Source organism: Tiliqua scincoides, chromosome 1 (genome assembly GCF_035046505.1).
Source record: "Tiliqua scincoides isolate rTilSci1 chromosome 1, rTilSci1.hap2, whole genome shotgun sequence".
Taxonomy (NCBI): domain Eukaryota; kingdom Metazoa; phylum Chordata; class Lepidosauria; order Squamata; family Scincidae; genus Tiliqua; species Tiliqua scincoides.
Window position 1 is genome coordinate 225680066 of NC_089821.1, and position 27753 is coordinate 225707818.

A 27753-nucleotide genomic window follows, 5' to 3' on the forward strand; every position below is an offset into this window, starting at 1 on the left:
GCATACCCAAGGCACAACTTGCAACCTCCCTTTTGGGTGCTGCTTCTGTTTCAAATGAACCAAAATGTACACTGGGAACACAATATATATCACTACTGTTCATTGAAACAGAATCAACTCGGAGCAGGGAATCTGCACTTCTGGTAATTAAAAGGAAGGAGAAGGCTCTAAATTGCCTCTCCCTGCTGCATTGGTACTTTAAAAGAACCAGGTGAGTGGGGAGAAAGAATCTGGAACTGTGGCAGGTTTTTTTCCCCCTCTCCACTTCTTCCTCCAGCGGTGCTGGATGGAGTTGAGGGCTTCCACTGACTCAATCCTCTTCTGACTTGCTTTTAAAACATTGAAAGAGGATCAGAGTCCCCAGTGAAGCAGCAGGATGGACATGTTGAAGGACAAACAGGCTGGGGGTTTGTCTGTTCACTGCATTTCCTAGGGCACTGTTTCACATGACCATTTCATGTCACTTTGTGGCAAGGCCAATCCTAACTGCAGTCCAAAAGGAACAGACTAATGAATTAGGACAAATGAGATTTAAAACTTGACATTTCCCTAACCATTTACTCAATACAATTAATCATAGAGAGTTAGAATTTTTCTTTCTTGTTCTCCTAAATTTTTTAATATGCCAATTACACATAATAGGAAAAATAAATTAATGTTGTTCTTAAGTGTGTGTTTTATGCCTGTTTGCACTTAGAAAACTTAATATTAACAGAAGATCTCACCTACCTTATTTTGGCAAATCTGGTGAACTGATCTAGCATGAACATCCGGTATCACGGCTGCACTACAACCCGCATTGAGGTCAAAAACTTCTAGCGCTCGGTTACTACCAGCTGCCAGTACAATATCTGCCATCTCTGCAAGTTAAAGTTCTCCTAAATCTGTTGCTTGTTACAGTGACAATTATTATTGTTAAAGTTTTCATAACTGTTTTTAAGTACATCTTTAATTTGTTGAGAAAATGCTACAATGACATAACCTGAACAGGGGCATTACGTTTGTTGGTAACATCAGAGCCACAGTGGACCTCCATTTGGCACATGGCTTTTGATAGTGCTGCTGTCAAAGGCCTCCTTTTTCACAGTTAACCACTTTGACTCAGAGGTATGCAGTAAGCAAAGCAGGCGAGATCAGAAGGCTGAGTTTGTTTTTCTACTTCATCTGCATAGTGCTTCCTATAGACTCATAGAGGATTGATGCAAGGGCATAGAATCCGCAGGCCAGAGACTTGCAAAAGATAGAAATAACCAGAAATGAGATGACTGATGGGGCACAATGCAGTTCAGAAAGTTTCATGGGTCATGTAAAAGGGGAACTGAATCCAATGGATTGGGAGAATATCACAGAGGGAGTACGAGTTTAACCATGTTAAGAGTTCTGATCTACAGAGACTGAAAGCAAAGAGAATACAGTACTTACTTCATCTCTGACTGGGAGCTGAAAAACTGCCCAGTCTCATAAATATATGGAAGCCCAAATTTCCCCAACATATTACTATTAGCATTATAGAATGATATTATATTAAAGCTTGTGATATAATTTTTTGAAATAATTTGATTTTTTATTCCTGTCATAATAGTTAAAAAACTTTAGATAGACAAAGAATTAATGCCATTCTATTCAATCAAATCTTTCTGACAAAAATGCTGAACATAGGTAATGATTAATGGAAGGATACAAGAGTAGAATTCATTTACTGCTGAAAGGCTGGTAATTTCCACTGTAGAAGCCATGAGAAATTTATGTACTAGTTTGCACATACTCTTATTTTGGTACCTGCAGAGAATATATATATTCCAAAGAGACAGAAACAAGGAAATCAATGATGATGGTTGCAATTCTATACATACTTTCTTGGTAGTAAATCTCATTGAGTTCTCGGTAGGCACACATAGGACTGCACTATAAATATTGTTAGTAAATAAAACATATTCTTATTTGTACAAACACTTTAAAGTATAAAGTAAAAATTACCCATGTAATTATTATTTTACATAACTGCATTGCTATTCAGGTCTACAGTTGTCATCAAAGCACTGCAATACCATGAGCCCAATTCAACAGCACTTTTCATATTTCTGTCACTTCCTGTTGTGGGTAAAAGGCTAGAGAAATGATTCAGATTTCTGTCCAATAGCAAAAATCTACAGCATACATTAAGAGAATATCTTCAAAAAAGATTTAAGTACTTCTGTAAGTGCAGGGGCCCATGTTATCTGCAGGTTTGGCACCCAAAGACCTCCAGTATCCGCAGGTGCTGAATGGCCTGCCCCCAGTCAGGCCTGGAGGTTTTCTGAGGCCTGCAGAGGCCATGTGTGATCTCCCACAGATGCTACAAGCCTCAGAATGCCCAAAGATACAAAAAAAGAGAGCGTGATTTCCAGCTTTATGATAAAACCGGAAGTCATGTTTTTAATGCCTTATAAGACACTAGGAGTCACCACTGGAAGTGGTTTTTCATCATTTATTTTTAATATTCTAAGACCTGGGGAGCCCTGCAGAGTGCTCTGCAGGGCTCCCTGCACCTCCTGGAGGCTGCTGAGGTGCCCTGGGAATAAAACCCTCCTCTTGGCCCCCGACAATGGTGCAATCCTGGGAATCGCAATCCTGCCTTCCCCCTTCCTTTAAGGGGCCAGAGGCTGAGGTCCTCAGGCTGTGGTGATTTGACACCCCAGATGGGGACCTCAGTTGTATAGGATTGTAGCCCTTGAACATGAAACAAGTATTTTCACCCATGGCCAGAGCATGTGCCTGTCAGATCACATGAAAAATTCAAATGCTTAGTCTTTGATCCCTTTGATACAGTTAGGGAATGAAGAAAAAGCAGAGTATGACTTCCTGCCTAGCCAAAACAGACATGATATTAAATGTGTTTTTGCTTCTCTATCTCATTTCTTTCTTTCTTTCTTTCTTTCTTTCTTTCTTTCTTTCTTTCTTTCTTTCTTTCTTTCTTTCTTTCTTTCTGCAAGTCTGTTTTATTTTGTTTTTTCTTTCATCAGATGGGAGATGGTTCAGACACATTGGAATCTGCACTGGGTTCCCTTCTGACACTACAGTCAGGGATCAGCTATCAGTAAAACTAACATTTAACCACAGAGACTACTGAAATGCAAATAGCGATAGCCAAGAAGAAAATTATCTTGATGGAGACAGAGAAGTGGAAGAATTATAGTTTAGTCAAAAGGCATGGCACACAGAAACAGACAGATCATGTATGAGAATACAGAAAAGAAGAACATGTAACAAGAGAACCAGACAGTTTTTTACTCAGGCAGACTCCCATGAGCAAAGACATAATTAACGTCACATCTGTTTATATTGGGCAATTAGATATTGTCATCTTGACACCAAGGCATACCTCCCCAAAGTCTGTGATGGGAAGAGAAAATGCTACGATTGCAAAGGCTCTTTCTTGTCCACCTGGATTCAAAGCACACCTCCAGAGAGCTGATTCACATACACATAATATAATATCAAATTGTGATTTGCTTGTATGAATAAGCCATCAAAGAACAAACATCACAGATTACTTTTACATCAAAAGAGAGAGTACAAGAGAGACAGAGAAGTGAGTGGGTGAGCTAAGTTGCACTACCATGTTCTTCTAATTAAGAGATTTAACACATTCCTGATGTTTCTGTCTAAAGTTTCACTGAGACTTTTCCCTTCAAGCATTTTTCCAAACCTGACTCATCAGAGAACTGAGTGAAGAATTAGGAGAAATTAAAGAAATAGCACAGTGGTATATTAAAAAAAAAAAAAAAGCAAGAAATGATGGGAAATTGACATGAACAAAGCCACAAACAAAATGTCAGGGCAAATTAGGCTTTTCATGTATATGAAATCACAAACAAACCAAAAACACCCTGGCTCTCAGGGTAACTTGTGGGTATTTTTTTTTCTTTGCCTTTGTCATTGTTTCTTTGGCTTTCAGTAGTGAATTAAAGGCCCAGTCCTATCCTTGAGATATGCCATTGTAGCTCTACATACATAGGTGTAACAACAACCTGATTGACAAAGTAAACCACTTGCCAAAAGACACACCATGGACACTGGTTGGAAAAATGCAGTGCCAACAACATGAATGTCACTTGGACACCAGTGCAATTTCTCCAGCAAGTAGGCCAAAACAGGGAGAATGCATGTTGGTGCATGACATGGGAGAGAGGTGGAGTTGATATCTACCATATCCTCACCCCCCTTTAGACAACGGACATACCCCTGACACTGGAAAAACACTATGCAAACACAGCTGGGATTTGAGGAATCACCCCACATGGAACAACAAAGAAGGTAAAAATAGCAGAAAATTGCAACTCCTGCCTAGGGGCAGTTCTGGGGCTTGTGCTGCCCGAGGGCATCCCTTGAGAAGTCAACCCCTGGCCCAGAAGTAATTGTGGTGACATGATGAAGTCACCACATTACTTTCACACTCCAAGTGGCTGTGATCACTTGGAGCAGCCAGGTCGCCCACTGTTTTTTGCATGTGGCCAAGAATACCTGAAACTGTATCTACAGTAGGCTAGTCCAATAACCAGCAGAAATCAATATGACTGAGTAAGATTCCAACTTTCCCCCCTTTCTTTTCCTTCTGCACAACTGCAGTGGACTGTAGCACATTTGGTGGGCTGGTGATGGACAACCTCCCTAAATAAAGCACTCTTTATTCAGCAGCATCCAGTCAATTTCATCCTGCTTCCCAGATAGATAGCCTGCTCATTTCCTAACCTTCCCCATACAATGCGGAACTTCTACCTTGGGATAGCACACAGGTGAAAAGAGCACCCACACTCCCATAAAGCTGCTTTCTTTAGCTCCATCTCACTACAGTGCCCTTTGTCCTGGCTGTGACTGAAAGCCATTCCAGCCAATGGAAGAAGTGCATACTTGGTAGTGTGGGGCCAATCAGCACCAGTGTCCTGCCTCATAGACATTGCTGGATTTTTATAGCGCTGTTTCACATAGTGCTTGATTTTCAGAGAACATCTCCTGAGCTACTTGAGACATTCTTGTATTAGACAAACAATGGTTCTAGTGCCTTTTGAAACATCTTTGGTTACTAATAAATTGAATTGAATTAACAGACTGTTCACCAGTTAAATAATTTTAGTTGGTTTATAGTGTAGGCCATATATATATATTGGCAACCTTCAGTCTCGAAAGACTATGGTATCGCGCTCTGAAAGGTGGTTCTGGCACAGCGTCTAGTGTGGCTGAAAAGGCCAATCCGGGAGTGACAATCCCTTCCACACCGGAAGCAAGTGCAGTCTGTCCCTGGTCTGTCTCCCTGGCTATGGGCCTTCCTTCTTTGCCTCTTTGCCTCAGACTGTTGGCAAAGTGTCTCTTCAAACTGGGAAAGGCCATGCTGCACAGCCTGCCTCCAAGCAGGCCGCTCAGAGGCCAGGGTTTCCCACTTGTTGAGGTCCATTCCTAAGGCCTTCAGATCCCTCTTGCAGATGTCCTTGTATCGCAGCTGTGGTCTACCTGTAGGGCGCTTTCCTTGCATGAGTTCTCCATAGAGGAGATCCTTTGAGATCCGGCCATCATCCATTCTCACGACATGACCGAGCCAACGCAGGCGTATCTGTTTCAGCAGTGAATACATGCTAGGGATTCCAGCACGTTCCAGGACTGTGTTGTTAGGAACTTTGTCCTGCCAGGTGATGCCAAGAATGCGTCGGAGGCAGCGCATGTGGAAAGCGTTCAGTTTCCTCTCCTGCTATGAGCCACTGCTAGAATTAAATCTGGCATACTAGTATCTATGACCAAAGTCAATGCCATGCTGCTGGATGTCCTGTGGCAAAGCCTTGCAGCACTGGGCCACTGATTTGATGCCTGCCCAATACCAGTTAGTGTTTTCACTGCTACCACTGCCATCAGTGCTAAGGATTTGAGTTGGCCTGGCTAGGTGGATCTGCTGATGTTGGTGGGCCTTCATCCACTGGCTGACCTCACCAACGTTATATCAACTTTAACACATGTGATGTTCAAATATTCATTTTCTGATACTCAACAATAGCTAACAAGAACAGTATACTATTTCTTCATTATTTTGTTTTTATTTATTCAGTTAAGATGTTTTATATACAAATAAAGGAATTTAGATATTTGTTAAATTGTAAGTTTTTACTTACCGTTTCATGTCATCCTTGCTGGTGTCAAGGGAGTATCTTAACAAATGAAACTCTGCTCCACAAGATAGCAATATAAACATATCCATATAATAAAACTGTGCTGATCGAATAGATTTATGAAACAACTCCTTGCCCTGAAATTAAGATTACATAAATTAGGAACATAGGAAGCTGCCTTATACTGAGTCAGACCACTGGCCTATCTACTTCAGTACCATAAATCCTGACTAGCAATCTCTCTCCAAGACTTCAGACAGAAAATTCTCTCTGCCCTACCTGATGCCAGGATCAGACCTGAACTTTCTGCATGCAAAACAGGTGCTCTTCCACTGACCTACAGTCCCTCCCAGCCCAAGCAGGAAGCACTGTAGCAGCTTAGGAGCAGACTGGAGGTCTCCTCAGGGTAAGGATAAGGGGATATATTTCCCCTTACCCCAGTAAAGCCCCAGGCAGCCCCATAAGGCTTCTCAGCTATATAGATGGTACAAATTTGAAAAACCCAGTGTAATGGCAAGCAGACTGAGAGCGGGGTTAGGGTGTGGTCACCACCACTGCCAATCCTGCCCACCTCCAGGGCCTGATTATCCCCTTCTCCCACATTCTTCCACCCAGAACCTCCCCTCCCCATCTCCAAAATGCCCTCTTGCCACCCTCTCCAAGTCTTCATGCTGCCCATAGCAAATTTACCTGTGCTGGCTGGCATAGGGTTCAGATGCAACACTGCTGGGCTGGCGCAGGCTTTTGCACTGGCCCAGCAGGCTCCTGAGTAGCCACAAATGTGTCTTATGGCATGCTTGTGACACTATGAATCGGTGCAGGGATGGCCATGTGGCTCAAGAGCACCTTAGCAGTAAAATGCTAATAGCTATTATTTTCCAAATGCTTCTACTCAGTAAGATTTGTGAATGCAGGTGCTGTATAGGACACAAAACCTTTCTAATGTGCATTGATTACCAGACATAAAGCAGGTTCTGCACTGCTGACTGACCAGATCCTTAATGTTCTGTCTTCAGAAGATGAAACAAGCCAATTATTGTCATGGCTCCAGCTCACTGAATTAACAGCACCATCATGCCCTATGAAAAAAATGACAGCAGATACATTTTTGAAAAATAGCCTTATCACAGTCTCAACAAATCATGAGTTTTTTCCAAAAATTTTCCTTTTATCTAAGACAACATAAAAATACATATTATAAATAAGCTGTAAAGAGCGAAACATGTGTACAATTATTTATTTACAAATTTATATTGCACTGTATCTCCCTGATTTATTACCCACCCAAGAGAAGAGTAGATTTGCGTAGAAATTAATATCTTTTCATCTTCCTGCTACTTGAGACTACTAGGTTACGTCTGCCTATGGAGGATGAGCATCAGTTTGTAGATTGCAATCTCACTTAGGTTCCAAAATTCCCGCCTTGTACAGGAATGGACAATAAATTACAGCTAATGTTCACTATAGCAGGAAGGGCAAAAAGGGGATCACTGCCTTTCCAATTAATCCCTCTCCTTTTGTTGTGGTGTACAACTTCACTTCTCACCTTGAATCCACTCTATGGACATTGGTATTCTGTGAACTTATAAGGGTTTTTAAAATACACTATATATTGTTGTGAGGTCAATTGACTGCTTCATTTCATTAATTTTCTTGTTTCAATATTCTCTTTTCTGTAGCTGTTATAACTAACTTCTGGTTATCGTGGGTAATCTGCCGTCTTTGCTGGATACCCAATCAAAATGTGCTTCCCCCAGTATTACCCTCACCATCCCCACCATAATGCAGATCACCATTATGAGATCAGACATTGACCATAACAGTATAAAAAAAGGAAAAAAATAACAGATACAAAATGTGTGTAACATTTCCCAATATCTATACTACTCAATTTCCAGTGCTGGAATATAATCAGTAAAATATGAAATGGTGCAAATACTTATAATACTGATTATATTACAATGCCTAATTTTAACAGGCATGAAAATAGAATTTAAAAAGCTAGTACTGTACCTGTCTACTTCTTCCCATTCATACAACTGCAACTTGATCAGATTAACATTGGGAAGAAAAGTAGTATACTGTAAAACAATTTCATCCATGAAAATGTCTCACGGTAATTACACTTTGCCATTATGTGAATGACTGTACTGCAATACTTGACACCTGACAAACCATGTGACTGTGATTTCTAAGCCCTGCTTTGAGCATCTCTTGAGTTGGCAGCTGGAGGAAAGAACAAGAACAGTGTAGCTCTGCCCACTTGCTAGGAGTGTCAACAGATGCTCTGACCATTTGTATAGCTACAGGGGGTGCAAAGCACTAAGTTTTACAGGGAACCTAACCGTAGCTACTCAATACTTGGAAAACAATTAGCAAGAAGGACAGCATCTGTACATTCTGGCCTTCTATTTGCTTGATTACAACATGGTAATTAAATATAGGGGGTCCCCATAATAAGCTTTCCTGTTATATGTTCCCCTGTATTTAAGTCGTCAACATTTTGAGGAACTAGGCGTAAAATTCAGCACTTTCATCCTTTTTTGCTACAGCCCTAACTGTGTATCTTCTTACTGCTTTGAACTCTTAAAGGAACAACCTTGATATTTAGATTTTGCCATTGCTGGATCTACATGTTCCTCTTTTTGCTTCCCACATCCTCCAAGCTCTTGAGGGATAAGGTAAATTAAGATTATTAATAAGTTAATATTATTAATAAATAATAAAACAGGCCAACACACATTTTGCTTCCTTAAACATTACACCAATTCCTGGGTATATTTGGGGTGCTGATTCCAAAAATGGCATCTGTTTTGCCTTATCACATCTAGTTTTGGAGACACGGCATAGCCTCTTTAGTGAATGGTTCAAGCAGCTTCCTCATGAAGAAGGCTGGCTCTCTCTCTCTCTCTCACAGTCCAGCACTCCTGCTTCCTTTCATGGCCACAGATAGAATGATGAACTCCTAGCATTCCCTCCACTGGCCCTTAAAGGAAGAGGAGGCAGCAGCAGCAAAGACTGTGTTGGGTACCGAGATTGGGGAGGGCTGACCTTTCTCCCAAAGTGTTGGATAACTTCCTCTAATAGCTACAGAGAGAATTCTGGACTTCCAGAAGCACTGGGAGAGAGGCAAGCCCTTCCTACCCTCCTCTTACAGGCTACAATGCGAGAAGAAGATGGAGCTAATTTGGGCTCGATGGAAGTGGCAGGCTGAGGAAGACAGCAGATGGGCATAGGGTACCCTCTGACAACTCACCACTTCCTACAATTTACTGCGGAACACAAAGTTCTCAGCTCACAACAAGGATAGGCTGCCCCTACAGGGGTCGTACTGGGTTATACATGTTCAGAATTGCATGCCACTCTCTATAGTCCCTAAACTGTCAGAATGCCAGATGCAAGGGAGGGCACCAGAATGCAGGTCTCTTGTTGTCCCTGGGGCATCCGACGGGCCACTGTGAGATACAGGAAGCTGGACTAGATGGGCCTACGGCCTGATGTTCTTATGTTCTTAACCTAGTTTTCCATTCATCCTTATGGGATAAAATCCTCCTCTTTAAGAGCAATGAAGGGCATGGAGATACTCACAGTCCCCATTAATTCCTATTTACATTATTTCTCATGGAAAAAAATTACCTGTTGTAAGTTGTTTTGCTACAAGCCCATGCCTTCTGTTCCCTAGCAGTAACTTGTAAAGAGGACTCCCTGTAAACTACTCATAAAGAAAGATAAGCATCAACTGAGAACTTGATATTATATGGATTGTTCTCATCTACTTACAAAAGGAATAAATTTGTTTGAAACTGAGACATATAAAAAGAACCCCCTTTAAATTATCAATTAATGTGGCTAGTTAATTTTTCAACCCTATAAATTGTGAGCAAATTCAAAGCAAATGAAAATCTGATGTAGTATGCCATTAGCTTTGTACATTTATTCCCCAATGTGAAAACTATTGATGTTAAGACATTTGAAGGTCCTAGGCTGCCCCCTAGTGCACATTCATTGATGTATTATTAAGAATATTTCATTTGTAGAAAGGTTTTCCAAGTTTGTCACAGTGAAGAAACAAATAGTTTTAGTCTCAAGTGTTATGAAAGCCAAATTAAGATGAACCTTCTAGCACCCTTGTACAATGCACAAAGTTGGCAGATCAGGGAAAATGAAACAAAGCATGATGGACAGTGTTTCCTAAGAGCATATCTGGGAGCCCACTTCACAGCATGTTTGGTGTCAGGTGGAAGTTCACAAATAGAATTAATCTCAAAACAAAATGTGGTGCACCACCATCTCTTCCTGAATGCATATCAGAGGAACTCGAGGACTTGGCAGAGCCCTTTAACTTTCCATCAACTTTCAGCAGGACACAGTAGCACCAAGTGTACACAATGCATCAAATATAACCTGAACTGAGAAGACCATGTGGACCTCCAAAAGTAAATCTAGACATCTCGCTCCAGACAAGTGGGCGACTCTTGCCCTACTGAAGAATCAATGAGAACATAAGAAAAGACATCAAAGTAGAACTGAAACAAAATCTAAGAGTCAGTGGCTTAGAACCTAGTATCTCAAGCTAGATGAACCCTCACCTTATACAGGACAGTGAAGGATGGTTAATACTGGAATTGTCTAGAATTAATTTACCTGAATATACAGTTGGTGTTCCAGTAAGGTTTGAACTGAAAGCCAGCAAGGTTTTGTCAGCTAAGCCACAAGCCAACAACTTTCCATCTCCTGTAAGAGGAATACATAAAGGAAGGGAAACCAATAATTCTAAATTGTACATATGCCAAACAGTGGAAAAAGCACATAACAGTTACACAGATTACATTTAAGCCAAACATGCATATGTGTTAAATGGGCAAACAAGACTAAGAAACAAGCAAATTGTTGCTGATTGTTTTAACTATAGACAATGTGCACCAGAAAAATTTAGCTCTGATTCAGGGAGGTTATTTTCCCCATCAGAAACCATGCTACATAAAAAACATGATTCCAAAATTTCAACAGATGTTCTGAGCATATAAATGGCTTTTACTATGTTAGTAATCCGTAAATTACAGTTAACATCTTTATAATTAATATTCTAATAGTGATCTTGACAATATAGCAATCTAGCTGATGAATATAAGAATCCATATTCTACCAATGATTTTGGATTTTCACAGAAGATTCCTTAATCCTATTTGGGAGACAGCCATAGCATCTTAGGATAATTGCTGAAGATACCGATTACTTTGAGAGGCAACTATCCCTCCCTCACTTCTTGGTCAATTGTACAATCAAGACTCATAGAAGAAAGAGGCCTGACTAGGGACAGAAGGATTTGTTAATGGTCTGGGAAAGTGGGTGATCAATATACTTACTTTGAAAGACAAAGCAGAAAAATCAGAGTCAAACTAGATATCACTTTAAGAATGTATTTTGAAAGCAGATCAATTTTTAAAAAAATGTTGAATAGGAGCTGGGCCTATCATGAACTGGGACCACAGTAGGATAGGCCACTGTAACTGGGGTTATGATCCCAAACTGGGTCCCTATAGTTCTTATTTACTAAGGAAAAAAGCAGAAACTAAGGAAAAAAGTGACTAGGGTTTGCACCACCGGGTGCAGGAGGCCAGTGCGTCACCCCCATGATTGACCTCATGACCATACAGTGGGCGGGGCAATGGCCATGTACCACTGCCCCCACTTCACTGGTGTTTTCGCTGTATCTTTTGATAGAACACAAATATTTCAACGTGGTTTTTTTTAATTGTATTCTGCTGTAAATTACACATTGAATGGTATATAACACGATGGTATTATTTCTACAAACTGTGATTTTAGTGATTTTGGTCAATTTTAGCGATTTTGGTCGATTTTAGCGATAGTGGTATCACCCACCCTGGGTGTCACCTTACTAACACCTTATTGGTTCCATGCTGTGTCATAACAACATCTCACTGGTCTGTTTTGAATTAAGGAAATGTACTTTTTTATTACATAAGACAGTTGCATTTTTGTTTTCTATTTTTTTTTTTTGCCATAACTTTTGATAGAATGGAGATATTTTACTTATTTTTTTAAATACATTCTGCTGTAAATTACACATCAAATAGTATATGATGGTATTTTTCCTACAAACTGCGATTTTGGTCACTAGGACGAGTCACCCTTCCCATGCGCGTCACTTGGTGCGGCCTGCACCCTCTGCACCTCCCTAGCGATGCCACTGAAGGAAAGTTAACAATGGGGGGTTAATCTGGATTGGGATTGTAATGGGGGTAGGGTTAAAGCCCGTCTCCCCCCACTATGGTCCCAATTGACAAGGAGCTCCTATCTGTTTGCTATTTAGAAAAATAAGCAAATACTTGCTGAACCTGTGCTTAAAGTTAACATCTAGTTGACCCTTAGTGAGGGGAATTCCAGAGCAAAGTGGTCCTTCAATAGCAGTTATCATTGGGTCTTTCCGGGTCATCTCCATGGACCATCTATAAAAACATACGACTATCACTGCTGGAGCAGGCCAAGGGCCCTTCCAGTCCAGCTTCTCATATGTGTGGCTCACCAGATGCCTCTGGGAGCACAGGACAACAACAAACCTATGTCCTGTTGCCACTCCCTTGCGTCTGTGGCATTCAGAGATAAACCACCTTTAAATCTTGGACGTTGCATATAGTCTACGCAGTCAGCAACACTGCTCCCTAGGTTCTTCTATGAATTGCCCCTTTGGCTCACAAAGGGACCTACGTATAGAAGCTATGAGAGCAAAGGACAGGAGGTAGAAAATAATCCCTATTTTCTCTCTTTCACACCTCAATCATGATTTATCCCAGGTTTCCACATGTTACTTATAATTCAAACCTAATTTAAATGTGATGCTGGGCATATAAGAAAAGTTAACTGATGAGATGTTTCACGTTGTCAACATGCCACTTTAACTGGGCCATCACCACTACACATGCAGCATCACCACACTATCACAGCACTCATACCGGATCCATGGTGTGCTTTATGATGCATATGTCATTAAGGTGATGCAGTTTAAAAACAAGATGCCAGCCCACAGAGCACTGCACTGATAAGGTTTTCTGGTGGAGCGCCGGTGCTAGCCCAGCGCTGGGCTAGCGCCGGTGGAGCACTGGAGCTCCACCGCTTGGCAATCATGCAAACTGTCAGGCAGCAGAGAGGTAGGTAGGGAGGGTGTTCCATGGCGGAGGGAGATGCAGGAAGGATGGGGAGGAGGCATGCTGGGGAAAGGGAGCGAGGAGAGAAAGAGGGAGGCGAGAAAGAGGAAGAGCTTTGCTTCACTGGATCACGAGTCTCCATGTCAGGCCGTCCGCCCAACACAGAGGCTCTTCCTTCTAAGCTGATCCTTGGGTCGTCATGGAATTGAGTAGCCCCATTGTGGGGCTACTTGCTTTAACCGGGGGAAGAGGAGGAATTGCAGTATATGCCCAATACCCATGTGGAATTGACAGCCTGGCTAGGGCAAGGATAGGCCCTGATGTCTTGGCCTGGATGAAAGCAATGTAATACAATGTAATGTGCCACAATGTAAGTGCCTGTATAGCCTCTGCAAGTATAAAGTGTATCATGTGGCGTACAAGTGACCAATGAAAATGGTATTGTGGACAAATGCCAAGTGACAAGGCAAGTGAATGCATTCCTGTTGCATCATGGGATTGGCTGATGCAATATCTTGCAATACAGAGTCACAAGATTATGAGGTAACCCACTTCCCATTGGCCAGTGTTGGCTTGGACAGCCTGCAGTGTGGGAGTTGTTATTAGGAGTGTCAGTGTGAATCTATGTTGGAGGAGTTGGCAGTTGTGGCTGGTTGTATCCTTGATATTTGTCTTTGCTGTGCTGCCGCAGCATTGTACATTTGTAAATACTTTATAAACAGACTTCTGGTGGTGGTGGATTGCCAAGTCTAGGCCTCATTCACTGGGAACTCTCGCCTCGCCTTGGGTCTCTGGTACAGCTGCAACCAAGCCTTCTCAACAGTCCCCTTCTCCCAAGGAGGTGGTGGCAGCTGCCTGGGGAGCACTGCATGCAATGGCAGCCATTTTTGGCACTGCTGCAATCCCACACACTGAACAGCTCAGGATTGGGCTACCTGTCTCCAAAATCAAAGTAAGCTATCTGAAATGAGTTGATTCCTATGTGAATAAATTTGGTTTTTAACATTTCAGTGCTACAGGCATCCAACTTAGAATGAACACACAAGTAGATTTTCTTATACCTGAATATTGAATACAGCATACAGAAGTTGGTTTATCAGCTACAGCAATCTGCCTCTTGGATTTGTTTGGTGGACAATTTGCCGCTGGATACTCTTCTTTATTTCTTCTTCAAAAAATATTTCACAAAAATACCAAAGGATACAAAAACAGATTGTGACACATTAAAATTTTCAGTAGCAATAAAGGAAGTGGGAACATGTCCCCCTGTTCTTGTGCTGCTGTAATAAAAGTCACGTATTAAGAAAATTTTTTAAAATGCATTTCTTTATTTTCCTCTTATGTCACAATTACAGGATAACACATCTACATCTCAGGTGTCATAAGTGCCCTCTTTATTTTTTTACATAGCCATTGTATCACTTACTGTTTGCAACTTCTCTTGCACTTTGATGTCAGACTATTCTGCTTTGTACCTGTCTTCGGAGAAAATATGGTCATTCTGCAAAGAAAAACAAGAAATATTCACTACAGCTCTGACACATTACATAGAGGTTCCACGAGTTAATTAAAACTTGGAAAACTTGTTTGCTATTTTTGCGCATCCATTTAGTACATTAGAAATAAGAATAGACAAGATAGAGACAAAGACTTTTGTAGTCACCACTGGCTCTGAAGGGGGGGCTGCTTGACACAGACTTCCCTGTGCCTGAAAAAAACTTAGCAGTTCCCCGCCCTGCCCCCCGGAACATCAGTAGTGCAAGGAGTTCTCCTGTAATTGTTTCAATGAAAGGAAGGAACTTACGATAAAAGAACATCACTCTGCACAAAGTCAGAATAAAACACAAAATATTTCCCATAAGTGAGATATCGCGTAAAGACTATACAGCTCTTCTTCCTGCAATAAAATGAACTTAAATTTATAACAAATGACTGCAAATAACATTACTACCATATTTGTACTTACTGTGGTGGTAATGTATATCCTGATGACTTAATTTTGCTATGGAAAACCAGTGGTTGGTCTTTTATAGAGTTCATTTTACCTGTGTTTTTAAAAAGTCAATAATAGTTAACTTAAAAAATGAACACTGAAACAACTAACAGTAAATAAATGTATTTCACAAACACAAATATTGTTATACCCACTAAGGGCCCAATCCTATCTAACTTTCTAGCTTTGATGCAGCTGCAATGCAGCTCTAAAGTAAGGGAACATATATTCTCTTACCTTGAGGAGGCATCTGTGACTGGCCCCCCATCGCGGGATGCAGCACATGCCCTCTCAGCATGGTTGCATCTGCCCAGGCAGCTGTCCAGGCACCCCAATCCTATCGAGCTTACTGCCCATGCTCTAGGCTTACCAGCTGCTCCGGGTGCCATAAAAAGTTCCATAAGGCACATCAGTGCTGGCAGTATGGGCGCAGCACCCATTCTGAGGCCAGTGCTAGTTGCGTGGTGCCTCAGCACAGAGAAGATGCATCAGGGGAGCACTGGGTGGTGAGTATTGCCACCAGATGGTGGCGAGGCTTTCCGCGACAGGGGGAAAGGGGAGGGGAGGGCATAACTGGGAGGAGGGAGGGAGGACTGGAGGGAGGATCAGGCCTGGGAGAGGAGCAGAGATGGTGGCACAGGCTGCTGCTGAATCCTAAACCCCCTCCCAAGCCATGGAAACCAACACAGGTCAAACAAACTGGCGCAGCTCTGAATGGACCTATTGGGTTGCCTGGGTTTGACATGGGGTAAAGGAACCACAGTTCCCTTACCCTTAGACATCAGGGAGCTCCCCTGGCCCTATAGGATACAGCAGTGGTCATTTTGGTGCTGCTATCTTCCTGGGTGCCAAGGAAGCATAGGATAGGGCCCTAATATTGGTGATTCCTATGTAGTGCTGCATTTTTTCACGATACATTTTTAAACTGCTAAGAAGTTCAAAAATATCCTTCTACATGCTGCAGGTGTTCTGAACTAGGAATCAATTCACAGGTACCATGCTGCACATACGGAGTTTCCACATGACTTCCCCATTTCTTTTACTTATTTCTTCATTAAAATCATTTGAACCATTCAGTTCAAAGACCCTCAAAGCAGGTTAATGATATCAGCAACAAAAACTAATTAAAAGCCTAAATAAGGAATTTTTCCCTCTTTGTTAACATATTTAGCATTATTTAAAAAAAGAAACTCCAATCAACAGTTCCAAGAGAAAGAAACACACATATGTATGAGATACATAAAACAAATCCATAAAACTTACATAAAACAAATCCATAAAAGATACATAAAACTTTACAAGATGTAAAGCGTGACAGAATGATGACCTAAATACTCTGAAAGGAAAGTAAAAGTAAATTCAAAGACATTTGAAATTAAAAATGCAGTGCAAGCTTCCAAAGTTGAGAAAAATGTGTGTGTGGGGTAGATATTTAAAGTTATTGGATGCCAGATGGACATAAATTTACCAAACTCACCTTTTCTGTTTACAAGTTTGCTTGTTTCTTTCTTCAAGTACAAGGGAGAGGTTGGCAGAAGAGAGCCACTAAACCAACAAATCAGTAGACATATTTTTATATATTTATATATATATTATTATGAGCAACAAATACTTAACTGCAATCCATAAAACACTTATAGAAAAGCTTCCAGTGATTTTAATATTGTAGCCTCAAAATAAATGATTCTGAGGACTATAGATAGCATTTTTTCTATCATATTCATACATATAACACCAGATGTCACCTTTCTTTGGAATTAGATATATCTATTTTTTAAAAATAGATGCATTTGAACAATTTAATATATTGGGTAATTTGTTAAAACGACATATTTACTAAATAAATTTAAGAGCTGAAGCAAAATTTAAACCCAGAATAACTGGTGCAAGTGTGACTGCACCAGCTCGACTCAAGGATTACACCGTTGGTGTAATCCTTTTCTGCAATGGGGAGGATAATATTAATTTTCCTTACAGGGATGTTATAAGGATTATTGAGATAATGTTAATTAAGTACAGGTGGTACCTTGATATCTGGGGGATCCGTTCCTGGATCCCTCCCCCCATGGATACAAAAAAAAGTGGATACAAAATCCACTGTTGGGCACCCCTTAAAGCTTCCAAAGGAGACTAGAGCTGTGCTCTGGTAGAAGCACAGAAGGCTCAGAAGGCTCTTCTGAGACCCATGGAAGCCTCCGTGGGCCTCAGAAAGCAGGCCTTTGACACGATACCAAAAGTGACCTTCTAATGCAGGGGTGTCAAACATAAGGCCCGGGGACTGGATGCGGCCTGCAGAAGCTTTTTATCTGGCCCTCAGGCTCTCAGCTGCTGAGCAATGCTGAGGTGACACTGCTTGAAAGGGTGGCCCACATGATAATTGGGCTCTCCCATACCTTAAAATATGATCAAGATTTGTGTATTTTCTCTCCTGTCATTAGCAGCTAATGAGTTCCTACATGAGAACAGAGTGTTTATTTCTGCTTTTGACCTGCTTAATGACATCACTTCCTGTGTAATGACATCACCTCTGGCCCTCAGCAGGCATCATGAATGCTTTTCGATCCTCTGTACGACATGAGTTTGACACCCCTGTTCTAAGGCCTCCTGGATGCCTTAGAAGCTTCCATGGGCCTTAGAAGAGCCTTCAGGGGATTACCAGAGCACAACTCCGGTTGCCTTTGGCTTCTGGTTGGGCCAGATCTGGCTCAACGTGGGTCCAGGGGACCCGCGTTGAGCCAGATCCTCAGATACAAAATCCATGAATAAGTAGACTCCACCTGTACACTGCAACTCAAAAACACTATTATAAATCCAATGCATTTTTATTGTTCTTATTACTTCACCAAGTGCTAAAAAAAATTGCTGAAATATGTTATTTGGAAAAAAAAATTCGAATCCACAATATCAGATTTTTGAAGAATCCCTTCTACGGATGGAATTCACCTTCTATGAATGAAGTCTCCATCTGAAAATGGAGCAAAAAGTTGGATACAACCCAATGTTTAAGAAGAAAAGAAATTATTCAGTTGACTAGGCCTAAGTCCAGCTTTAAAGTTTGCATTCACATTCATATCACAGCTGAAAATAATGACAACACAATATGCTGCAGAACTAGAAATTCTGATTATGCATAAAAAGTGACCAGGTAACCCAATTACTGGCTTGTATTGGTGCTACAAGCTGGAATTTGAGCATAGTGAAACCAACCTGCCTCCTATTACCAAAATCATTGCTCCATAGTGGAAGCAGCACAGAAAAGAGGATGCTTCCTAGAATAACTTGATGGATAACGTGATGTCTCAAAATCCACACATTGGTGATATAATTGCTTTTGTACAGATTTGGAGGATTCTGCTCAGACTGAAGTGCAAGATGGAAAATCAAGAGTTTTTTTTAATGCTCCATGCCCCAACATCCACCCCTACAGTTTATCCAAATTCCACTTGAATTAGAATATAATGGTGTAAAATTTAGCATTTGCTTAAGCTGTTTTAGAGCTCAATCCTACTCAGAAGTACATCCTATTATAGATAACAGACCTTACTCCCAGGTAAGTGCAGACAGCACTGCAGTCATAGGGCACAATCCTAACCAGGTGTACTTAGAAGTAAGTCCTATTTTGTTCAATAGGATTGCAGCCTTAATCAGATTTAGACAAACCATTTATATATTGTTATTGAAACTCTGTAGTAAACAAAACACAATACACTTTAGCGTATGTGAAATGTATTTTTACCTGGCAACCATGGAAAGGCCTTTTTCCCTTCCAATTACAAGGAGCTTACTCTTCTGAGATCGCAATAGGGCAGTCATATTAACCTCCAATAAGGCAATTTTATTCTCAAACATTGAAGTTAGCAAACAGAAAACCTGCAAAAACATGTTCATGGAATATTTAAATCCAAAGCAATGCCATCCGTAACAATGGAATCCTACAGTTTTATCAGTGTCCAATGCATGTGCCTTTTCAGAAAGCCAGTTGCTTTCTTACCATTCTCAAGGTAACTTAGAAGACTTCCCTCTATATAGATCTGAACAGTGCTAGTTTCCAATTCATTACATCTTCCAAGTCAGGATATGCAAGTCATAGTAATTGTGACTTTGTTTTGCCTTTCATAATTCAAAGGTAGCAAAGTCATGGCACGCATACATACACACGGGTGCACTCATTCAGGAGTTGCTAAGTAAACATCTCATCCTTCTCTTACTGCCCTGCTTACTAGTCAAGGCAGCATCACAGAAGTGGTGAGAGGGACAGAGCTTAGCATTAGGGCATACGCTGTGAACTGAACTGAAATCTTGCATGAAGTCCTCTGCAGCTTGAGAGAAAGGACCTTGGTTATCAAGGCTGGAAAAAAATTCTGTCTTACACCTACGAGACTTCTTGCCAATCAGAGCTGACAAAACGGAACTCAGAGAATCAATTAGCTAGCTCAAGCACAGATCAGCACCATAAATATTTCCTTTTCAGTGGTCTTTCCATTACTTTTTTGAAGTTTTATACACACCACTACCAATAAATTCTACAAAAATTACGAGGGGAAAACAACATAGGCTTATCTAAAAGTTCTGCTAGCATGTGGGTTATTTTCAAAAAACTTTAGAACTGTCAAGCAAGAAGAAACTACATTATGTGATTATGAATATTATTCAATATCCACATACCTTAAAATCACTTTAAAACTGTACTCACCTTACCATCAATGGCCTTCTTCATTAAAGCACATGATCCAGCAACCTGAATGCTGAGGGCACTGTAATCTTTATAGGAAAAAAAAGTTTGATATTAGAAAACATTTCTCTTTAAAAAAAAAAAAAAGCATTTCATTAGATTATATACTGGGTCTAACTTCCTCATGTGTGTTTTACGTCAATTTAATTCCCCCAATTTCTGCAGTGACAGTTTTAATATTTTTGAGTTGAAAAGGACTTCTAGCACAAGAACTCACAGAAAAATTCAAAGACAAACTCATTTGTTAAGAAACTGCACATACGTATAATTCTAGCCAGTCAGCAGAAATAGGAATAAGAAAACCACATATCAATTAAATGTTTTTAAACAGAAGCCTGGGGTTTTCCATATATGTGTAAGTGTTATATATAGTCAGAAATCACATCAAACAAGAACAAACATGATATAATCATACCTCTATAATGTAAAACAGCTTCTAGCTCAAGGTTTGCCATATTAATTATGAATAAACCAGTAGAGCTTCCTATCCACAAGCACCGATCATTCACAGAAGGAAAACTAAATTAAGAGAGAAGGGAGTATATATTTTAAAAACACACACACAATAATCAAGCATGCTCTTTGTTAAAGATACAAGAAGATATTTTCAAATACCATAGCCTTGATACAAGGACCTCCCATGCAAACTGGTAGTTCTACACACAGAGCAGATACTTCTCTTTGTGCGAGGGCTCAGCTGTCCCATCACCAAGCAGATTTCATTTTAAACTATTTTATGTTTAAAGAAAATGGTGCAGAATCAACAATTGTGGGAGAAGGGGAAGGACAAACGACAGACAAAGTTGCTGTAAAAAAGTGTCGGCCCACTGTGGAAAATTATATATATGAGAAACTTCTATATGGTTCTCTTTTACAGAATGTAAAATGGTTGCCAAGTTGTCAATGAACATGTATGACACTTACACTCCAATCCTACCCTGCACTGAACAGGCAGGCCAACAGGCCTACACTGTATCCTGAACAGCGCACAAGGTGGCTGCCATGCAACTTGGAATAAGAGGATTTATTTCCCCTTACCCCATGCAGCCAAACCTATGAGGCTACTCAGATGGATTTGACATCCATGCACTGGCACGGCTGACTTCCAAGTAGTCACAAATGTGCTTTATGGTACGTTCACGACACTCCTGAGCCGGCATAAGGGACTTATGCTGGCCAAGCACACCACTAGGATTGCACTCTTACCTGCATTCTTCAACACCTACATTTACAGACATGTCACAATGTTCAATTCTGAGAACTGGAAAGGTGGTTTCAACTGCTGCTTCATCTTCTCTTAAGTCATCTGGAGAGCACACTTTAGAAGTATTCTGAATTTCATCTAAGGAAAACAGACACTGTATCAGAAATAGGTTTACCAAGATATTCATTAAAATTAAAACTAATTAAACAAGTTCATAATCAGATTTACTTCAAAGTTGGTTCATGTGACACCTTGTGTAATGATGTTTTCAATTAACATCGAAGTGAGCACGCTTCTGTTTCTATCTGTCGTGCTGTACAAGTCCAAGGTATAACCCATTCTGGAAGGCAGACAGGATATCAACTGACTATTCTGTTCCTGCTCCACCACACCCTCTTTTTCTAAAGGCCCAATCCTATGAGCCAGGGCTAGAGCCCAGCGCTGGTGCTAGGTGTCATAAACATGCCATAAAGCACATTCACAGCACTGGGGAGTAGGGAAACCAGGCTAGCAAGAGTTGGGACTGGGCCCTGCATCATGAGGATGCCAGCTGGGGTAAGTGGCGCCGCTGGGTAGGTGCAGCTTTTCGGGGCTGAGGGAGGGTAGGGGAGGGAGGTCAACTCAAAAGGTCAACATGACTATTTTTAAATTGCCTAGAAAAGGAACTTTGTTTTTTAAATGGATTTGCTTTAATGCAAATTTCACCATCCAGTTTTGCCATGAGTTCTGGGAATGGGACCCTCCTGAATAATGAGACTCAAACTGTATGTGATGCAACTCTACTGATTTGTGCCCATGTGGAACAAATGAATAGAATTCATGAAAGTAAAATTAATCTATGTTGCTCAGAAAGTTTCTATTATCAGCAAACAAGAGATATTTTAAAACATCTTGAATCAACATATTACCCAAATGTTCAAATTTCTTCATTTTACTGTAAAATTTTTCTCTTTCTTTCTTAACATTTACATGTACCACACAGCGAAACTGATGGCCATTAATCAAGCTGAAGATCCACAGCTAGAACAGAAAAAACCCGTCACTATAAATATACTTTTTCACATTTCTGTTTTAGAAAATATGTTTATTCCCTGAAGTTAACGGTAAGTATTGATATCTGGCCACAAGCTTATCAGGACAGTGAAGTTTATCTCAGACATAAATGTCTCTATGAAATGGTGCCTTAGCAAGCAACTTTCTCAGGCTAGCAACACAACAATCTCTCATTTGGTTTAAACTGACTAATGATAAATTGACTAATAGGTGCATAACTGACTATTTTGAATTGCTAATAAAAATGCAATTAAAACTTTAATGTACATTTTTCATTTAAAAATAAATTGTGGCCTCATCCTACATACAAAACCATTATAAAACACAAAATTGTAAGACAGAAATATGTCTTACAAGCACATATCACAAATTACATTTCACATATCACATTACAAACACAAATCCAGCCATTCAAAACCATAGATCAAAGGTAAATGATCTGCTTTACACGTATTTGGACCCAGGTTCAACTCCCCACATAACTAGTTAGAAACAATCATAGACTACTGTCAAAGTTCATTATATGGCTTAGTACAAAGTAGTGACATATATCCGTGTTATTATGGATTACTTCTGTAATTTGTCTCGTGCTCATTAGTAAATCAAAAGGCATGATTTTTCTATCAAATGTTATACTGTCCCAGTTATAGGATTTGGTTATACAGATATGCTATTTCGATATTTGTCCAAGGTTAATATTTTCTGTTTTTCATTTCTCACCTGTCCATCTGCACATCCAGTGATAATCTGTTTATTTTCTTCATCAATGAAGAGGCTTAGGAGAGGAAATGCTGTATAAAACAATTGCATGGTATTATTCTTAATATGTTATACTGAAATCACTGGCACCTGTTCAGTTGCTTGGTCAGGTGCAACAGCAGAAAGTCCTATCTCATTCAAAGTGTTGTGTAAAAAAAAAAAAGTTTTAAATTCTTATAATAAATGCCCTGGTTGCCTTCAGAGCTCAGGTGGGCCCCAAAAACTGTGGTTTTCAGTATCTTCGGAAGGTCTGGAAATGGATAAACAGGCTCCACCTGTAAATAAATAAATTCGGAGCCTGATATCAGCAGATTTCATACCAGCAGGGTTTCCAAAACAGAAACACTGCCGATACCAGGGTCCAACCTGTACATGTGTTCTCTGGCCTGTGATGGTTTTCCCACTGTCTACTGAAAGATAAGAAAGTAAAAATGAAGCTCCAGAGACACAGAATTGAGGAGCTAAATGTATATTATGCAGAAACACACATAGAATAATATGTTCAAGGAAGAACAGCTTCCAGAATCTAGACAAATATTGTGTTTAACCATTTCTCTACCTGCAGTTCCTCTACCCCACGTCAACCACTAAGTAGCATCCTCACCACATACATACAGCTTTTTGCAACAGCAAACCCATGTTTTCAGTCCTGTGAGGAAAACCATTAGTGCAAGAGGCAACTTGGTGCAGAGAAGCTGAAGGCGAGGCAGGGGATAAATAGTCCCCTACCCCTCTTGAAGATGCTTTCTAAATAATGTTGGGGGCTCTCCTAAATGTACTTATACATAATATGTAACTAGTCCCCTGAGAACAGAATTTAAGCAGTAATGCTGAAGAATGAATAAAGGAACTAACATGAAGAAAAAGAGGCAGACAAGGAACAAAATATGGGGAACAAAAGGAAGCAACAGAGCATGGGGCCTAAATATGAATTCCATTATTAATGGAACTGCAAGATACAGAAACCAAGGATAACTAGCAGTAAATACAAACCGTTATCCGAATCCAATGGCATTTTATGCCTCTATTGAAACTGACAGGGCAAAACCTCTCAGTGGAGAAACTCTTATGTATGCATTAGAACACATGCGTTAGGCCCTGTGATCATGACAACTTCAGTTAATGTCACTTTGAGGAATATGGAGACTAGGAGAACCAGCATCGACCAAATTTATACCCATACTTCTAACAATTAATGAATTTTGCCTTTTACCTCCAAGCAACAATACCCACACAGGTGAACATATTCATCTCTTATTTCAAATATTCTATTGTTTAGAAAAGGTTGATTGGTATGAATTCATTTATTTTTTAAAACCTACCTGTTATTATTGCTGATTGGTATATTAACAGTCCAGCACAATAGTCCCACACCTTTTGAAAAACATGGAAACATTCAAATGCTGGGTTAAATCATAACATATTTTCAAAGCATGACTGAGCTATCCTATGGAGAAAGTGGACACCAAAGAGATCTGCTCCCTCTCCACAATACTAGAACCAGAGAACACCTAATAAAACATTTGCAAGGAATTTGGGACAGATGAAAGAAGATACTTCTTCACACAGTAGGACAGAGGCATCAGGCAGACAATCAACCAAGTCAGCAACCCATCACATAGAGGTGGTGATAATCACTTGCATTCTTTCACATGCTCAGGGGGAAGGGAGGGGTCACTTGCCTCGGAATGAAGCTGTACTAAGTGCCTGGAGAATGACTGATGGTCTGTCAGTTGGTTGCCCTCTCCCACATTAAAGAGGCTATTATAAATGACATTTTCCCTTTAATTTAAAGGGCCTTTCTCATCGCGTTGAGATAAAACTGCGAAAAATCTGTGGATAATTAAGTTATACATGTATACATGTTATACATATATAACAAAATCTGAGAAATTTGCTGCTGCAAGATGGGATGATCGCTTTAAAATGGGTTTAGGCAAGTTCATAGAGAACAAGTTTACCAATGGATAGTCATGACAGTTATGCATTATCCTTCAGGTTCAGAGAGGGGATGTCTCTCAATACCAGCTGCAGGAAAGTAATGGTGGGAGAGAGGCACGCCTTCAACCTCTTCTTGGGGACTTAACGCTATGGAGTTCATTCTCTAAGAAAAAAGATGCTGAGCTTCATGGATATTGGGCTCAGTTCAGCAAGGCTATTTTCATGTTCTTACATTCTTAACCAATGAAACATTATGTAAAATAACATGCTGCATGGTGCAAAGCAAATATTTCAAATAATGTACAGGAGGGCTGTATCTGCGGATCCTGTATCTGTAGTTTCACTTATTCGTGGATTAGGGATCCATGGGGCCCCCCTGCACCCCATTTGAAGACAAGGGGAGTTCATCTCCCCTCACCTATGGAGTGTAGGGGGAGGCATCCCCTGTGTCCATAGATCAGGTATCTGCAGATTCAGGTATCTGTGGGGGGTTCTGGAATGGAACCGCTTGCCCATGCAGGGGAACACCTGCATTCACTGTTATTCCAATGTGTTAAATGCAGTGAAATGCGGGTGCTTGCTTAGTACTGAAAATGACTGGCAGTAAGATACATACACACAATTTCTTTGGCAAATTTCTAATTAAGATCAGCTTATTTCCAAATAAATATGTTTTTGTTAGTACAGTAACCTGTATCAGACAACTTTTAATATAAATGCTCATTAAAAAAAGATTCTGAGCATAAAATTTTCTTGTCCTACAATCTGAAGAAGAACAAAATAAAGTGGACAAAAGTGAGCTATATTTGCTTTCAAAATAACAAAGAATAAAATATAGACCCATGGGCAGCCCAATCCTACGGTCCAGCACCACTATATCCAGCAGGGCCAGACCAGCTGCCAGAGCCACCTTGGGCTCCAAAGAACATTTGTTCCCTTACCCTGAGTACAATACTGTTGGTAACAATGGGTCTCATTAGATCTGTGCACTCTAAATAGTGGGCACAGAACCAAGAAGGCTCATGGCAGGCAGAACAGCTTGGGGAGGGCATAAGATTTGGCAGCAGACTCTGCTGTAGCCTCTGCCTCCCTCCTGGACCTGATCTGCCCACCGCCCTCCCTCCCTCTTCCCAGTTCTGCCTTCTCCCCACCCTGAAAAGTCTCCCCACCACTCAGCAGGACCACCAGGCGCTCCTTAGAGGAATCTGCCCAGTGCTGTCAACAGGTACTGGCCTCACTTCCAGCGCAGCATGCTCACCGCCTCCACCAGCATGCTCAATGCCAACATGCACAACAGCGGTTGCCAGGGCAGTGCATGGGACACAGGCACTGTCCTGGCTTAGTACTGGGCCCTAAAAATAGTTGACATGTTTTTATTCATTTCACATGATGTGAATTAAACTTCACAGGTAAAGCTATGCAGGAAGTTTAGGGAAAATATCTTTTCATAGGTTTTGTTTCTTTTATCATAAATTTTCCTTGCCTTAAAGCTTCTGTCTTCAGACACTGATATAAGCATATTTTTCTCCCAGGTACAAAACTCAGCAGCTGTCACTGGAGCCAGGTGGCCTTCCAATTCAGTAAGTACAGCCTCATTCTAAATTAATCCGGGGGGGGGGGGGGAGAAAAAAATGTCAAAAGAAAAAGAGCACTATTTTATTCTATCCATTTAAATGCCACTAGATCTTTATAACAAGTTATAGGAGTTTGCATCTACACATAGTTTAATAACATTAATTAATGACCTACAGAAATTAGTGGGAGCTGTGTAATCATATCAAAAGAGCTTCCCAGTGAGTCACTTAAGAGGACTGAATCCTAAGTCTGCTCCATTATCACTGTTCTCTACATGTAATACTATATCTAATTTTCATATAGTACTCACTGTATTTCACTGACAACCAGTTCATGAACTCCTAACATTCACTAATTTCAAGATCCTTACCTGTCCTAAGGACTATTTACACACACACACACACACACACACACACATATATATATAACTGCAAAAAGACCATAACAATGAGTGGCTTGTATCCTAAGGAGAAGGAGCATAGCAGTGCTCACACAAACTTCCCCAACTTCCCTTCCTCCCTCTGGCAGGTTCTGGTGTCCTTTACCAAAATGCTCCTGAAGTTTGGTGGACCCTGAAGAATGGTGTGGCATTGGAGGCTGCTGAAAGAGGAGAAAATGGCCAAAAATTATGCAAAACCAGCTTCCATGAGTAGCCACAATCCAATCAGAGAATACAGGCCAGTGATTTATGAGGTCCACTAATTCTTCTACTTCTTAAATTATGGTACCATGCTAGCTCTCACTCTCACTTTCTATTTTATTTTTTTTAATTCTTCCCTCCTATTTCAGCATTACCTTCCACTGTAATTATTTTCACTGGTGAAACAAAACATGACTTGGATGCAATCCTACACATAGTTATCTGAGAGTAAGTCCCATTGACAATAATGGGACTTACTTCCGAGTAGACATGCAGAGGATTGGGCTATGTCTCCAGTACATCACTTCATAATATTGCTGAACAGATATCAAACATGGTAGAGAATAATGCACTCAAATATACATACCACTATAATCAACAATGCTTTTCACTAGATATACAAACATGAGAAACTGAAGTAAAATTATTTCCTATTATTTCTGAAAAACACTCCACTTAATGCAACAGGGTAAAAATGGTTTTTGACATTTGTGTTTAATTCATAGCATAGATAGGGGACCACAAATATCACTCATGCAGTACAATCATATGC

General features: G+C 40.5%; 1 protein-coding gene across 1 annotated transcript in view; it reads right to left on the reverse strand.

The window, feature by feature from the left end:
* Positions 1–27753, reverse strand: part of WDR27 (WD repeat domain 27) — a 155532-nt gene that overhangs the window by 122689 nt on the left and 5090 nt on the right. The window contains exons 5-21 of the mRNA XM_066623014.1: positions 26469–26582; positions 24367–24418; positions 23006–23076; positions 22141–22252; positions 21235–21370; positions 20444–20547; positions 19990–20057; positions 19033–19166; positions 16774–16841; positions 15270–15348; positions 14730–14804; positions 14365–14471; positions 10779–10868; positions 7092–7213; positions 6138–6271; positions 1682–1779; positions 730–851 (exon numbers count right to left, since the gene is read on the reverse strand). Coding sequence (XP_066479111.1) covers positions 730–851; positions 1682–1779; positions 6138–6271; positions 7092–7213; positions 10779–10868; positions 14365–14471; positions 14730–14804; positions 15270–15348; positions 16774–16841; positions 19033–19166; positions 19990–20057; positions 20444–20547; positions 21235–21370; positions 22141–22252; positions 23006–23076; positions 24367–24418; positions 26469–26582 — 1686 coding nt within the window. The remainder of the gene's footprint in view (positions 1–729; positions 852–1681; positions 1780–6137; positions 6272–7091; positions 7214–10778; positions 10869–14364; positions 14472–14729; positions 14805–15269; positions 15349–16773; positions 16842–19032; positions 19167–19989; positions 20058–20443; positions 20548–21234; positions 21371–22140; positions 22253–23005; positions 23077–24366; positions 24419–26468; positions 26583–27753) is intronic.